This window comes from Diabrotica undecimpunctata, chromosome 3, assembly GCF_040954645.1.
Source record: "Diabrotica undecimpunctata isolate CICGRU chromosome 3, icDiaUnde3, whole genome shotgun sequence".
Taxonomy (NCBI): Eukaryota; Metazoa; Arthropoda; class Insecta; order Coleoptera; family Chrysomelidae; genus Diabrotica; species Diabrotica undecimpunctata.
The window spans coordinates 90,625,614-90,642,005 of record NC_092805.1 but is presented as its reverse complement, the minus strand read 5'-3'; the positions used below and the strand labels follow the sequence as shown (position 1 = coordinate 90,642,005).

At 30.2% G+C, this 16,392-nt stretch overlaps 1 protein-coding gene across 1 annotated transcript in view; it reads left to right on the top strand.

Moving 5' to 3' along the window:
* The window catches only part of Usp47 (ubiquitin specific protease 47), a 94,391-nt gene extending 91,306 nt beyond the window's left edge, over positions 1–3,085 (top strand). The window contains 1 exon segment of the mRNA XM_072526273.1: positions 2,252–3,085. Within this exon segment, the coding sequence (XP_072382374.1) occupies positions 2,252–2,429 (178 nt within the window). The 3' untranslated portion in view covers positions 2,430–3,085.
* Positions 3,086–16,392: the final 13,307 nt, after the last annotated feature.

The following is a 16,392-nucleotide window of genomic DNA, read 5'->3' as shown; positions in this document are numbered from 1 at the left end:
GTTCAAGAAGCTAGATATTTTGGTGCTTTTATACTCTTTTTCTATTGTACCAAAATGCCTGTCATTGTCGAGGTAAGTATGTCCAACCTCCGGAAATTTTCTATAATTTTAAACACACCTTTGCTGATTAGATACTGGTAAAGCCTTTCTTTCTTTCTCCCCTTCCTTTTACCCTATCAGGGTGTCGGATTATTGGTAAAGACCAAATATTAAGGTGTTCTTTACTTTTCAGTATTGAGCTTAAAATCTCGGAAGTGCTTCTATTGGCTTGATCTCCAGTCCATGTACAAAAATTTGCTTTTCACTCCTCTGTAGTTCTGAAATGTATTCCTAAGTTATAAAACCAAACTTGTTATAGATAAAATGTCTTTGAAGTGCTCAGACGAGGCAAAGGCATAGTGTGTTGCGGGCTAATGGTTAAGTATGCAACTTTTTGATCTGATTGAGCCAATTCTATATCTGTTCTCATAGCTTTAAACGCACCATTATGGTTGTCTATATACTATTCATACAAAAATGTGACGGTAATAACTTTTCTTCAAGTTACAAACTTCAGGAAGATTTTTTACTCATCTTTGTACATTTTATGCGTTTTTAGAACTTACAGAAGTGGGGATAGATATTTTTTAGACATGATACAGTTTCTCCAATAATGTGACGATTCGTCAGGGAATTTACAAATATGTTTCTTGTATGCTTCTTCGCTGCCATAAAAAGCTAACGTAGCTCTTTGGTATAACTTTTTTAATACTATGAAATAATATTATTAATTAAACCATCCGTTAAATGGTAATTGGCTAGATATTTAAAAATTGTTGCTTCTTGAATATGAAAATACAAAATGACTTTTAAAATTGCTTATAACACGCTATTTCTTTTCATTTAAAAATTTGAATTTCATTTAAAATTTTAAAGGAGCGGTTAATACCGTAAAAGGTTTGCAGTGGGGAGATAAAAAAATATCCAGAAAGTGTTGTTTTAGAAATAAAAATCGACTTGTTTAAAACGTATTGTTTTATACACTGTCCGTCCTTTCTCTCTGAAAATATGCCTTTCTTCACACAACGACATGATTAGTCTTTATTGAGACTTAACAGGCAGTGCCACACCGAAGACAGACTTGGGGAGGAAAAGACAGGATTCTTAAAGAAAGTTCCCACTTAACATAATGATATTGCTACGTAGCGTTATCTACTTGAAAGAAAATATATTTCTACCACTGTAAGTCTTTCATTTATGTAGTAAACATTTTTTGTATTAAAATATTTGACATTAATGACTTCTGGGTGCATAGTATGCTGGCCTCTATAAAACTTATTACAAATATTTGTTTCTGTAAGATAGTATTATTTACAAATATTTTAGCGGTCGCTACATAGTTGGGAGACACACAGTGGTGTCCGTTTTCTGCCATCCAAAGTAGATGACAATACGTAGCAATACTTACTCTGTTAGATCAAATTTTGCTTAGGAAACCTGCCTCTTTCTCTCGGAGTCTGTTTAGCATTGCCCGATTAATATCAAGACGAAATATATTGTAGAGTCAATGAATACAGACAGAAATACAGAGGAATACAAAATACGGAGAGCATAGATAGGCATTCATGCCTTCTGATACATAATACGCTACCTTCTATGAAACGAATTACAGAAATTTTGTTTCTGGAATTCTGTGTGATTTTATGTATGTCGTTATTTTAGATTATAGTTTAGATAGTATATAGATCTTAACATTTCTTTCCCGTTTTCAGATTCCTTATTATTTAAAGTTTCTTCTTATTAAAAAAAAAAATACGTTTTAAAATGTATGTCTTTCGTTTTTGTAATGGTCCTGAAGGTAGATTCTTTCTTTGATTTTTGTCTTTTTCAATTCTCGCGACTTTTTAAATTTGTTCCCTCTCGTTTTATTTGTGCCTTTAAGTCTGTCTCATCTTTTTGCTATATGTTTCCTGTTAGTACATACGTTGTCTTTTTTTGATATATTCTTAGTTAATACTTTCCCCGCTGCGCCATTATTCCCTTAAGATCCATTTTACTTTTTGTTATTCTTCACATGATTGTTTCTATGGATTCTTTTATTTTAACTGTGCCTTTTTCAACTTTTATATAAAACCAAATTAAAGAGCACTGTTGATAGCACGTCTATTGACTGAGGCTTTGTACCTTCTTAAATTTCTCATGAAATCAAAGGATTATGAAATATAAAAGCGTTTTAATTTACATTTATTTATTTTCTTTGTTTTTTTACCAGGGACAATCGAGAAACAATGAAAGAACTCACCAGCGAAGAAAGAAAAGAACTAGCCCAAAAAGAAAACACTCGCCTCCGTAAGTTGAACCTGTCATCCTACTCCCCTGGTGGGGAGAGAGCCTTAAAGATCTACTTGGATACGTCGCCGAGTAAATCTGAAGATAACTGCATAGACTGACATGCCACTAATCAATATAATTCAATATTCTATTGCATCATAATTTGAAAAAATCAGAGGGTGATTGTAAATAAGCGTGATTCAGAGTTTTTTTATTTAATATGTCTCCCGTTTACACAAAATTATTCAAATTTTTGAAGTCCGCCATGAGAACTATTTAGGTCATTATATCTCGCAAATAAAAAAAGAAATCTTGGGAATATCCAAATTAACTCTACGTTTATTAAGGATTTTGATGTTTTTATTAATTTTTTTGTGTTAATGTTTTAAGTCTTCAGTATTATATATATATTTTTTAGATATATTGGAACAATATTTCAAATATCCACACTAAAACTAAAAACATGTTTGCTTCTGCCAATTTTATAGTAAATCGTGTTTGCGAATCAATTATCTTTGACATTTCTTTAATAAAGTGATATAAATATTCACTGCTATTTACACAAAAGAATGTAACACACTTAAGGTGTATTAGGGTTAAGATGAACCCCACTTTTAAGTTGTTTCTTAAACTTATTAATGTTTGAATCATCTTTGTACTTACTATAGAATGGTAATGCAATCAATTGTATAATTCAAACTACAATATTGTCATTTAGTTTTTTTTTTCAAAATTTGGATGTCCAAACATTAATAAAATATTTCCAGTCATACAATTGTGGTTAATTTCCGATATATATTAATTGCAAAAGATTAGCAATATTTCCCAATATTCTTGAAGTAACATAAACAAATTAGTCACTCAAGATCAATGTGTTTGTCAAGTGAAAGCCCCAATCAATGGATAAATTTCGGCGTATGCTCAGATTTTGATAGTAGTCGATTCTCGAGATAATCGAAAAAACCACTTAGGTCACTATAGTGCATATACATTTGCAATCGTTTACTGTTTACTTTGTTAACAACAACAATTTAGCCAACTTTTTAAAAGGGAATCAGTTAAAAAGAGTTTGTTTTGATATCTCCTTTTATTTTTGATACTTTTGAAATTACCACCTTAGCACTTAGGTCACTAACCTAAAAAATATACTGCATATACATTTGCAATCGTTTACTGTTTACTTGCGAATTCCATAGTAAGAGAATTCCTTTGTTAACAACACTAATTTAGCCAACTTTTTAAAAGGGAATCGGTGAAAAAGAGTTTGTTCTGATATCTCCTTTTATATTTGATACTTTTGAAATTACCACCTTAGTTACAATGAAGCTATAGTAAAGTTAGCTAAGACAGTTTCCTTTTATGAAATTGACCAATAAATAGTAAATATAAGCTTTACAATATTTTTTAGGTTAGTGACTTGAGTGGTTTTTCCATTATTTCGTTTCCTGGCTTTTCCATTATCAGCGGAAATCTCTTAAATATCTTACAATTAAGCGCTTTCATTTGACACATACCTTGAGTGATGACTATATTTATTTTACTCTAAGCAGAACGTAACAGTATAACATTTTGATTTTTATTATTACCATAGATCCAAAATATTATATACAATATGTGTCTTTTCATTTATGATATGGCCGTACTCTTCTTACGGCTTATGTTAACTTTTTGATTCGTTAAAGAAGTACCACTTTATCCACTTATAAACAGAATTATCCAAACTAAACTAACTATCCACAAGGAAACAAAGTTCCTGTATTTGGCTGTATACCATATATTAAAAATTTTGAATAAAATCCTTTATAAAAAGGTATATAAAAAACCCAGTTGGGCTATGTTGCATTGACAAAACGTTTTCGGAATAAATATTCCATCATCAGTGTCAAGTTAATACATGGATGTAGCCACTAAATATGTGGGTAAAAACCCTTTAAAAATTATTAAATAAGATTTGATCTACATTATGTCAAATATACATTTAAGATGTTAAAGTTACCGTTGGATAGGTAACAGGGCGACATATGACTCTACATTAGTTGCGAGTCCTGAGACGGTATGTCTACGAGGACTTTGTCAAAGCAACTGACAACTGGCAAGTTGCTTTGACAAAGTCCTCGTAGACATACCGTCTCAGGACTCGCAACTAATGTAGAGTCATATGTCGCCTTGTTACCTATCCAACGGTAACTTTAACATCTTAAATGTATATTTGACATAATGTAGATCAAATCTTATTTAATAATTTTTAAAGGGTTTTTACCCACATATTTAGTGGCTACATCCATGTATTAACTTGACACTGATGATGGAATATTTATTCCGAAAACGTTTTGTCAATGCAACATAGCCCAACTGGGTTTTTTATATACCTTTTTATAAAGGATTTTATTCAAAATTTTTAAACTAACTATATTCTCGTATTTAATTGGATTACTGTCAGTTAATGCAATATGAGACATCGGTAAAGCTATTTTATTTGACGTTTACAAGAACAATTGTACCTTTTCTCTTATTTTCAATTTCACATCCAGTCTAGTATATCCATAACGTTACATTTTCTACAGTGTGTTTATTACATATTACTCACTTAAGCTTAATTGCTCGAATCTTCTCAGTGGCATAAAATAAATGGACATTGAAGATACACCAGACTGTGTAGATACTCTAGACGGTGCATGTACATCAATACAACTCATTGCTTGTATATCTTAGATTTATTCTGATTAAATATAATGAGGGCACTCTACCGTATTCAGATTTTAATGCTGCTATTAATTCTTGAATAATATAAAATATGATGTATTCGTACGTAAAATATGATGTAAAAGTATTCGACTTTCATTCATAGCTTCGTAATTTAATATAGCTTTATTCTTCATCAGCTTGTGGCATCCTTTGGAATAATCCTCCTTTTGATTTTACAACACCTTTCTATCGACGCTTTAAAGTCATTGAAGTACTTCTGAACTATTGAAATGTTATCCTTTAAGCGACATTTTCAATTTTGGAAACATGAGAAAGTCTCAGGTCAGGAAGCTATGGTGGGACTGTATGAAGACTGACGGAGTTGTGCAACCTTGTGTTTTACCAAAAATTGTTGCAAAAAGTTCAATGAATGAACTGTCACATTACCGACATGAAAAATGGAGCCGTTTTCTTACTGCGTCACGCAATGTTTTTAGAACTTAATAAAATTCTTTTTGATTGCAGTGAAAATTTTCCAGTTTGAACTGAAACTATATATATATATATATATATATATATATATATATATATATATATATATATATATATATATATATATATATATATATATATATATATATATATATATATATATATAACGTAACACTTGGAGTTTATTAATGGTGCCAGTTACTTTAATGTTCGGATAGAAGCATTCAGTGTTAAGACTATTTCGGGATCATAATCGTAAACTAAGCGCTAGTTATTGGTAATACTTTTTTTCTTAACCATATTTATCATCATTAGCTTCTAAGCGAATTTTTTGTGAGCAATTTAGACACGCGTGTTATTTCTGAAGTCTTAGTTCGAATTCTCGAAACCTTTAGACATGAATTACTCTCATTTTTCTAAGCTTAGCGAGTTTGATTCATTGTGGGCAATTACATTGTTTGAGTTTACCTTCAATTTGTCTTAATATTCTGAAAATTTCCATATATATTCGCGAGTATTACATCTTTTACAGACGATTTTCTGGACATGGGGTTTTAAGTCATACAATTTAAGTTCTAGAACTTAAACGTTCTGAGCACGTTTTAATAATATACTTAATTTTGTTTTACCTATTCCTGTAGCGCAATGATTTGTTTATGTACTGGAAGTACCGAACGAAAAGTACCAACATAGTCGAAGCTATATCTCTAGATATAATATTGCCCGTCGAAATTCTAGCCGTTTCAAAGAAAAACTCGTTACTGTCCATTACTCATTGCCATTTAGGAATTTTATCAGACAAATATAAAAGTAGAAAAATGACACAAGTTCTTTGATATTTGGTTAAAAAGTGTAAAGTTAGTGGCAACTTAATTTTTTCTGACCAAAGGCGGCACTTCTTTGAAAGGGATACACATCTTTTCGGGAAATATATTTTTGGAGTCGCATAGTCAAAAATATTCAATATTAACTCATCATAATCTAAATTGTGCCCGGGTATTCTTCAATAAATAACATACAAAATGGCAAATAGATTCGTATTTTTTTAAAACAACTTTTACTTAAAAAATAAGACGTTCTATTTTTACGAATTTACAGGATTTAGGTATAGTTAAGTCAAGCTTATACCTGCCCTTCCCGTTTAGGTTGGATAAAAAATTTACATCTTAAAATCATACTTCGGACGAATCGTGTTCTTTTCGGTTTTTATACAAATTTTGTTTTGCGGTTCACCCATTTAATATTTGAGCATTTTTTTTGTACAGTTGTTCCTATTTTCGCTTTTCAATTGTATATTATGATGGTGAAAGAAAATTACGTATTTCAAACTATTGCTGCAAGTCAAAAAAACATTATATTGTGTAATTTTCAGTTGATTAAATCGTAAATAGATGTTACACCGATTGGTGCCAGTAGCTAATTAGACAGGTCCAAAGTGAAGTCTCAGTCGATGTCACCTCCCAAAGTATACTTGGATTTGATGCTATTGCGCCTGATCGAATGATTTAATGAAGTTTTTAAAACTTATTTATTGGCAAATCGGCATGGTTTAAGCCTATTTTTTATATGCAATAGTTAATTATACACAATATTGTCTTATTTTTATCGAATAAAATTGATAGTATTATCTTCAACACTGCGTTCTTATGTTGTATTTACATTCTACAGTGCAACACAGGGCTATTATATTACATCAATAATTCATATACAAGTATTTCTTCCCAAGATTTTTTCTTGACAAGCATACTGTATGGTCTAATCGTTGAACGAGAAGTTATGTCTTTAATCGAAAAGTAAACAAAAAATCGAAAAATGCATTAATTACCTTGTGTAGACAAAAAAAAATGAAAACTTTTTGTAGATGTTTTTGAATTTTATGTTGTTGTTTTTTTAAATATCAGTGTATTTTTGTTCAAAATTTAGCATTGGTTAGATTTTTTTCTGAAATAAAATGATGAAAGGTGAATATATTTTATTTAACCATTTTATTCATCAATCACTTCACTTCATACCTAATTAACATTCGAAGATACATTTATGTAAAAATTCTCAAAGGACATTCTTGACTCAATGCAGTGCGCAAAAACGTAAATTTGGAATATTCTCATACCTCATATATTAACCTAATTGGAAAAAATTAAAAAGTTATACAATTTTGAGTATTTATATCATCTTTCATTGTCAGAATAAAAAAAATTGGATACAGCTTTTCTATCAGACAGAGTTTTGGTGAGCTTAACAGTTTTAGAATATTCTTTTACAAAGTGATGTTGGTTCTACTGTTAATGGCAGATCTTGAAATTAAATTTCAAATATATTTTTCCCTTAGTTTTTATATTTCTTGAAGAACAATTCATTTTTTACACAATAGATCTTTATTACACTTCGGAATGCAATTTTAAGTATTTCCTTTTACGTATGGTATTATTTTCATCGAATCGTTTCTTACAAATGTTTTACTATCTTGATTATTGTTGTGTTGTTCCATTTTCTCTATTCTCCAAAATTCCTTACATTATACGACAAAGGCTAATTATTTTTTACTAAAAAAGAACAAAACACATCTTGTGTGATGAGGCTATGATGCACTTGTTTTTATGCTTTCCCAAACTCGTTGTAATGTAATAAACTGTTATACTACTACCGTTATTATTCAGCCAAATGAAAGCAGCCTTGAGTTCTTTGTAAAGCCCCCTTTATTTTACTTCTTTCCTTATTCTTAATTGCATTTAAATGGGAACACCAATGTGTTGGAACTAATTACAATTATAAAATCGAAACTCTATTAACCTTTTCACTACGGCTAGTTATAAAAGTAGTATGGTTTCTGGTACGGCTGTTTCATGCCCGTGCTGATCAACACGGTTGCCGCAGTCAGTCGATGAAGTACTATGGCGTATAAATACGGTTCGCGCAGTGTATCAATACAGTCTATTCAGGACTGTATTTACAATTTAGTAGAAATAACAAGTAACTATAAATTTGTTGCTGTTAGATTTTTGAAAAATAAAAAAAATTAAATATACTGAAAAATTATCATTATTTTATTTATTATTAGTAATTGTAGCAACAAGGTAAAAAACCAGAAACAAATGATACACAAAACATTCAAATGCAAAATATAAATAAAAGTTTTGACTACATTAAAAGGAAAATTTAAAATTTTTTATACAATGGTATTTTTCAAAACATGGCCTAATGCATAGAGGCACATTACAGGCTATGCATTTTTTTTAGGTCTTTATCGAAGATTTTAATGTCAGTATTAGACCCAGTATAAATGATAAAGTCCAAATTGTAGCCTGTCTCACAGTCACATAAAACGTGGAATTTAATTCCAAACATGTGCTGTTTAAATGCTAGCCTTCCCTTATAAAGCATCAAACTTTCGTCGATACAAATGTTTATGAATTGATACAGAAATCTACGAAAAACGGGCTTTAAATGGTCTATAACGATTCGCAGCTTAAAAAGGGAGTCTTGTTTGTCAACGGTATTGTTATCTGAAAAACAACGACAATGTAAGGAACAACAAAGCTAGAAAACAATACTCTTCATCCACATCAGTGTCTTTCCAATTTGTTGCGACACGAGAATTTTGTTCAATATCACTATGTTCCACAACGAATTTGTAAAAATTGTTAATTTCAACAACCATTGCTTTCATAAAAGTCAAAGAAAAAAATGTTTTGAAACTACTTAAAACACTTGGACTACTTTTTAAATTTTCATTCAAACACTATGATGTATTGTCATTAAAATTATGAACAGTTGGTTGTAGATCTCCCTTTTCCCATATATATAACGGAATCTTTTCATATTTACGACGTTTAGCTTGTTGAAGAGAAGTAGATTCCAAAGTAAAGCACTATTTTCACTAACCTGTGTTGATGATGGTAGAGTCTCTTCATTATCATTTTCTTCTCCAGATTCATCACTTTCTGCATCAGATTCTTCAAGAATACACTCATTCTCACTGTCACTTTCCATTAAAATTTCATATAGATCACTTTCGCTAAGATATTTGCGTATACGCGCCATTTCACTCGCAATTGCTTTTATTAGTCAAGAATGTATAAGAAATCTAAATTTAATAAGCACCCACTTATTTTTGTAAAAAAATACACTACTAGTACAGAATGGTGTACAACACTATGATCATAATAGAAATAGACGCTGCACGCAAACCGGAGGAGAGATGCAGAATTCATTTGTGGCTTAAAAGAACTAATCTTAACATTATCAAGTCTGTAGTTTACGTCTTCTTTGAATATTCATAAAATATTATTATCCTAAAAGGTTTTTCAAATGGTCAAGTATTATAAATTCTTTATATTATAGAACTAATCCAAAAAATATGTTTTGACAACAATAAGTCTTTCATTTCGGTTCAACTTGAATAATATTCAAATATTTATATCGTAAATTGCAGGTAGTAAATAAAAATCATTTAACAATACCCTACAATATGACAAGCTGTCTCGAACCGTCTTTACTATTAGCTAATTAATGCAATAGGTAATAAAATTATTTCAATTTGAATGCTTCTTACCTGTTAACCATTCTGTGAAATGTGATAACAATTCTCTTGTATTTACTAAAACTCATAATTCGACAGTTTTTTTCCTATTTTTCAAATAGGTTTATCAACAGCTGTAATTCACACAATTAAATTCTTAAAGAAAAGAAATTAAAATACGCTGCTAAAAACTATCGTACATAATTACGACGAAAGGGAATCATAAGATTTTACAAGTAAATCCCTGTAGTGCGTGCCTGTGTAAAAAGGTGCGGATTTGTACGGCTCCCGCAGTGAAGCATAAAATTTTTAAATGTATTGTAAATTTTGATATAACATGCTTAACTCTTTTCTATAGGCAACATACAATACGTAAGCAGTATCTGATTCATACGGTTTCCGCAGCGAATGCCGAAAAAGGGTACGCGTATTTAGCCGGTTCCCGTTGTACGGGCACGAAATTATTTTACGTGTATATCCGGTTCCCGCAGTGAAAAGGTTAAACTACCTTTTTCAAAATATAAGCTTTAAAAATTAAACTATTTTAATTTTGTTACATTAAACAATTTAATATGTGTCTCACGTATAACAGTTTAGATACATGTCAAGTTCTAGTTAAGGGAAAATTAAGACACATATTCAATCAACAATGTCATAAATTTATTCTGAGTTACAGTTAATGTAAAAATTAACTAGCATATCGTTCAACCACAACGTTGCTTACGAAGTAGAAGCGTACATTTAAGAATTTGAACAAGAACAATTAATAATCGATATTTATAATCGTGACCTAAATAAATTTTACGTTTTGTTAAAATCTAAATAATTCTAAGACATTATCAGTCTACAATATCATATGTATCTGAAAAGTAGACTACTTTAACATGGTATTGTCGATATTTACCGAGATGCGTCCCTTGGACGACTTTAGGGCTAGTTAATTTAAATCACATGAAATCCACTTTAACACACGAGTATATTTACTGAGATGCGTCCCTTGGTCGACTTTAGGACTAGTTAATTTAAATCGCATGAAATCCACTTTAACACAAGAGTTTTCACCGAGAAAAAAAATCATCAGACTGTCCCGACACGGTAAGTATTTGGTATAACATTTTATTTACTTTCAATGACATGAAATTTTATTTTTTTATACTGCTAAGTTTTACGAATATATCATTTTAAATTATAAATAACGTATAGTCTACGTATGATTTTTCATTATTATCAGTGTTGGTATTTTCTTTTTAACAGTTTCTTTTAATATGGATATATAAATCATACTAAATACTGCCAAGAAAAAACAATAAATAAAAATAGTTTAATCTCTAAATCCTTTGTTGTGAAGTGATTATATCAGGATGTCGGTGAATCATAATTAAATTATTATGATTCCGAACCAGGAATAAAATAATAAAATAAAATAATAATAAAATAAATAAAATATTATGGTTCCACCAGGGTTTGGCTCAAGGAGCTTAAGATATATATATATATATATATATATATATATATATATATATATATATATATATATATATATATATATATATATATATATATATATATATCTGCATTATCTTATTTTCATATTTCTAGTACATAATTTCATACTGGTAAATTCAGAAATGCATAAAAAAATTCAGAGTGTGACTTTCTTTTAAAAAATCTAGCGAACTTTTCATTGATCGATATAAAAATATTTCTCGTTGGCGGATTTTCAAGATCAGTTATACTATAATTCTAGTTAAAATAATGACCACTCAAGGTCAAGGTATGTCTCAAATGGAAGTAAATCCCACAATTACAGGATCAATTTTGGCTATCCTGAAATTTTGTTCGAGTGGGATTCCCGAGATTTTCAAAAAAAGTTTAATTCACTAACCTAAAAACTGAAATTTTTGATATGGATATCACTTTATTAGCAATATTCTTACAAATAATGGGTGATATTTTATATATCTTAGCATTCAATTTCAATATAAAAGCACAGTGATTATTTTACATAATTTTTTTTATTTTATGTTGTTCTTAGCCACATTTCAACTGTTTATATTTTAAAAAAGTTTACTACGATTGTGTATAAAATAATTCGCCTACTATGAAATTGACAAAGAAATAAATATAAATGTACATAATATAAAGCGTATATATTATTCCTTTAGGTTATTAACCCAATTGGTTTTTTTGGATTATGTGGAATCGCTGACTAGCAAAATTCTATGATACGCCAGAATTGATCCTATAGTTTTGGGCTCTCGTTTGACGAATACATTGACCTGGACTGAGCGTTATGTCTATTTTGTTGCATATTATTTATGTTAAAGAATTCCTTTTTCTGAACGCGCTTGAGAACGTGGTTGTCAAATTTGCTGTTTAATGTTTTTCATACTGGACAAACACACCAGATATGCGTGTTTTATTATTAAATGATTGTTTTTTGTATATTTTTTATTGTTTGTATATGCTAATGTTTACAAAAACCATGAAATAATCGTGCTTTTGGATAATTTTGAAATATTTAATGGGTTGAAAACAATTGAAAGTTATTTCAAGATAAGTTGTTTGAATCTACTGGTATTATTCTAGCATTACGTGTCACCGTTTCATGACACATTTAGTTCTTTTCATTCTTATGGAATTACTTTATCTGCTCTGGCGTCTTATTCATAAATACTCTTTTTTACACGTTGTTTCTCATTCTTTGTTTCTTTGTTTTTTAGACGTTTATATATAAAGTTTAAATTTCTTAATCTTTTCATTAGTTTAACAAAGCAACAAGTTTGTTTAGCAAACAATTTACACAGATCCATAACAGTTCTGCTATTGTGTATCGTATCTTAACTATTTTGGCAAATGTTTTTTATTTAGTTAGCCAGTTCAGATACGTCATTCATGCAACCGACTGCAAACTCATTATAATTGACGTTTTGTAATGAGGCACTCAGGTATCTTTTATATTGTTTTGAAACCATTGAAACCAGTTGTTTCATATTCTTTGGTGTTTCCTCTTTATTTGATATTATGTTTTCAAAATGATGGTTTAATACTTTGAGCCATTGTATAATTTTTCCAAAAAAGAATGTCAAAATTATTCAAAATCACTGTTTTCTTTTTTTGGTTATAAGAAATAGAAAACAGTAGTTAATTTTATTTAGTAAGAAAATATGTGTGTGCACACTGGCTGTAAGGATTATATATAAGGAGAAAATATAAGAAAAAACTAGCCGGTATTGTTTGTATTAAACTTTTGATACGTTGGTATTCCAAAATGGTTACTAAAATAGTTATTATTTATACGCACGTTGAAGTCTTTTAAAAGAAGAGTATATGGCATAAATCTTTATTAAACTGCACAACTACGGTTACAAACAAACACATAGTTTAAATTATTTAGTCAGATTGAACAGGCAACTAGTGAAGACAATGATATTTGTAAAATCGGTCATTCACAGACGACAAAAACATTAGCAGCCTTTTGCAATTAATATCGGTATATTTAAGGTAATGTTATTTTTTCGAGTACCTGTGGCAAAATTGGAATATATGCTCAAATTGATCCTAATTGAGGGTTTCTATTAGACATACTTGACATTGTGTTGCCACTAATTTAAATCATAATTATTTGACTTTAGATTACACTAACGTTGAATGCTCATTGCTACAAACTATAAAATATACCACCTTATGGATGTTGCATAATGAAAAGTAGCTCTAAAAATCAGGCAGAAAAGATTGAGTCAATTCTTTAGTTCTCCAGCAAGAAGTTTAAAAGGCCTCGTTTGTCGTGCATCGTCAGATAAACTATATATCTATTTTTAAAATAACAATTCAAGTTTGTTACACAACTCCGTAAAAATAATGAAAGCATTGACAACTTTTGTTTAAAATGTGTAAATTGTGTAAATAGAGTAAATGCATTAATAAATAACTGAGATTGCATTTGATATATATCCGCTTGGATCTCCGAAAACGACAAGATACTCGTGTATTTCATGGTCTATGGGTGTGCCCGATAGATCGTCAGAGGTACATTTAAAAATGCCATTCAATATCAAAAGTGTGATGCCAATTTTGATCCAATATGATAAAAAATCGTCATACAATTTGTATGCAGCCAGGAGAGTACCTATTACTTACCATATTTTACACATATATTTTTTTATTTCAGACAAATTATGTTTCTGTTTTCTAACAAATACAACGAAATCGTTTTTTACTGAAATTATGTCAATATTTGTTTTTTGTTTGCATTACTTTGCAGAGTTATAATATCTATCATTTTTATGTATCCTACAAATATGTAATTGGTTATACGGAAAATAATTTTACATTTTACATTTGGTTTGATGATTTTGATGACAACGAATTTGAAGTAAAATCGTCTTACTGGTACTCTTATTCTTATACACTGATTTTTAATCATTTGAATTATTTTCCTTAAATTTGTCTTTTACAGACTTTCAGATTTTATGCATTTTTGGTGCGATATTTTTAAGATATAGGACCGTATGCATAATTAGACATAGGCTTCTTGGACATTTTTCTAATTTCTTCTTGATTACGTTGGTGAACATAACAATGATCAATAACAAAACAAATGCATTTTTTGTAAATTTTTTTTTGTTTCTTGGATTCCCTTTGTGTGTATTATTAATAGTTATGCAATAATGATTATTATCTATTTATATGTGTTACCTATTATCTTCATTATTTCTAGTAATATTTACAATATTCTATACTTTTCGAAAAAAATATTCACATTTCCAAACAACTTAATTTTTTGGCACTTAACATTTGATAAATATGACAACTCTGTAAAATAATACTCATTGAAAAAAATTAATTTCATAAAAAAATATTCGACAACCGATCCGAAATCTACGGTTCGTTTCATACGTTCACAAAAATTTATTTCGAAATAGTTTAAAAATTCAAAATAAGTTTATAACAGTTTACACACTTACTATGTGGGACTGTAGTTATTAAATTTCTGTGAATGTTCTCCATTTAAAATTTGGCAAAGTGCATTCTTGGCTTATTCAATTTTCGGCTTCAACTTTTGTTTTTTGAAATTTTGAAGAGTTCACATTGCCAATGCTTCGTATTTTAAGCTACATTGTATAGATATTTATTTGTGACTGATCAATAATAAAACTGTTTATCTAAAGTGATCTAAATGGCATTTACTGATACGAGAATATAAAAGATGTATACTAGACCATTTTTTCACATCGTATAAAGTCGAGGAACTGAGAGAATATATTTTATACCAACAACAACGATAAGATTTGGCAGATAAGCATACCACCACTTCAAAAGGAGTCAGCTGAATAAACTGAGAATGTTGAAGAGAGCCTGAAACGACTTTTCAGGGTGCACTTTCCTGCTTCTAAAGCAAAGCTGATACCACTAGACAAATGGTAGCAGATTGGATGGAGACCATAACTTATGGTTCTAGGGAAAACTGGTGCGTGGCCAAAGAAGTGGTAGATCAGGGCAAAATAAAATGGATAATAAACTCATTTGAGCCATATAAATTACCGGTTCCGGAGGGAGATTTATCTAATACTTCTACAAAAGCAAATGACCTGTACAAAAAATTATTTACGGTACTACAGATTAGCTTAGGACTAGGGTCCCAAAAGCATGGAGGCTCATAAGAGTAGCTTTTATACCCACACCTGCCAAAACTGAACAGGAAAAAACTTAACCTCCTAAGGATTATAAGTCTGATTCCATTTGTACTGAAGACTCAAAAACTACTACATAGACATATTAGGGATGGTCTATTGGCTGAAAGTCTGACAGATCAGGGACGGTATGCGTGCAGAGTAGGATATTTAACAGAAACGGCACCATCATCTCGTGCAGAAGGTGGAGTACGTCTTGGAAAACCAAGAAGTGATGTTGGGTGCATTTCCCGGTATAGTGGGAGCATTCGACAACACTTCTCACGGAACAATCGTAAGGGCAATTCGTCTAAAATGAATAGATGAAACAAGCCTCCGATGGACAACACTGCATGCTGAGGAGCCGTGGTATATACTCAATGTTACTGTATTATTACTACAGGTAGCCAGGGGGAGTCTTATCTTCTCTGTTGTGGGATCTATTCATAGATGGGCTGATAGCTAGACTCAACACAAAAAGGCATTATGCCCTGGGCTATGCGGATCACTTCTCTTATCTTATTCCACGGCAAATTTAATGGCCCATGTCCAGAGCTACTTAAAGTTTAAAATAAGCCTCTAGAAGTTTAAAATCATGATATTTACCAAAAGGAGATATTTCCACAGATTAGTTTCTCTGTAGTCAGCTTGCCATTATGCTAATTTCAGTACTAAAAATATTAGTTGCGCGAGTCGATTTAATATGAAAAATGT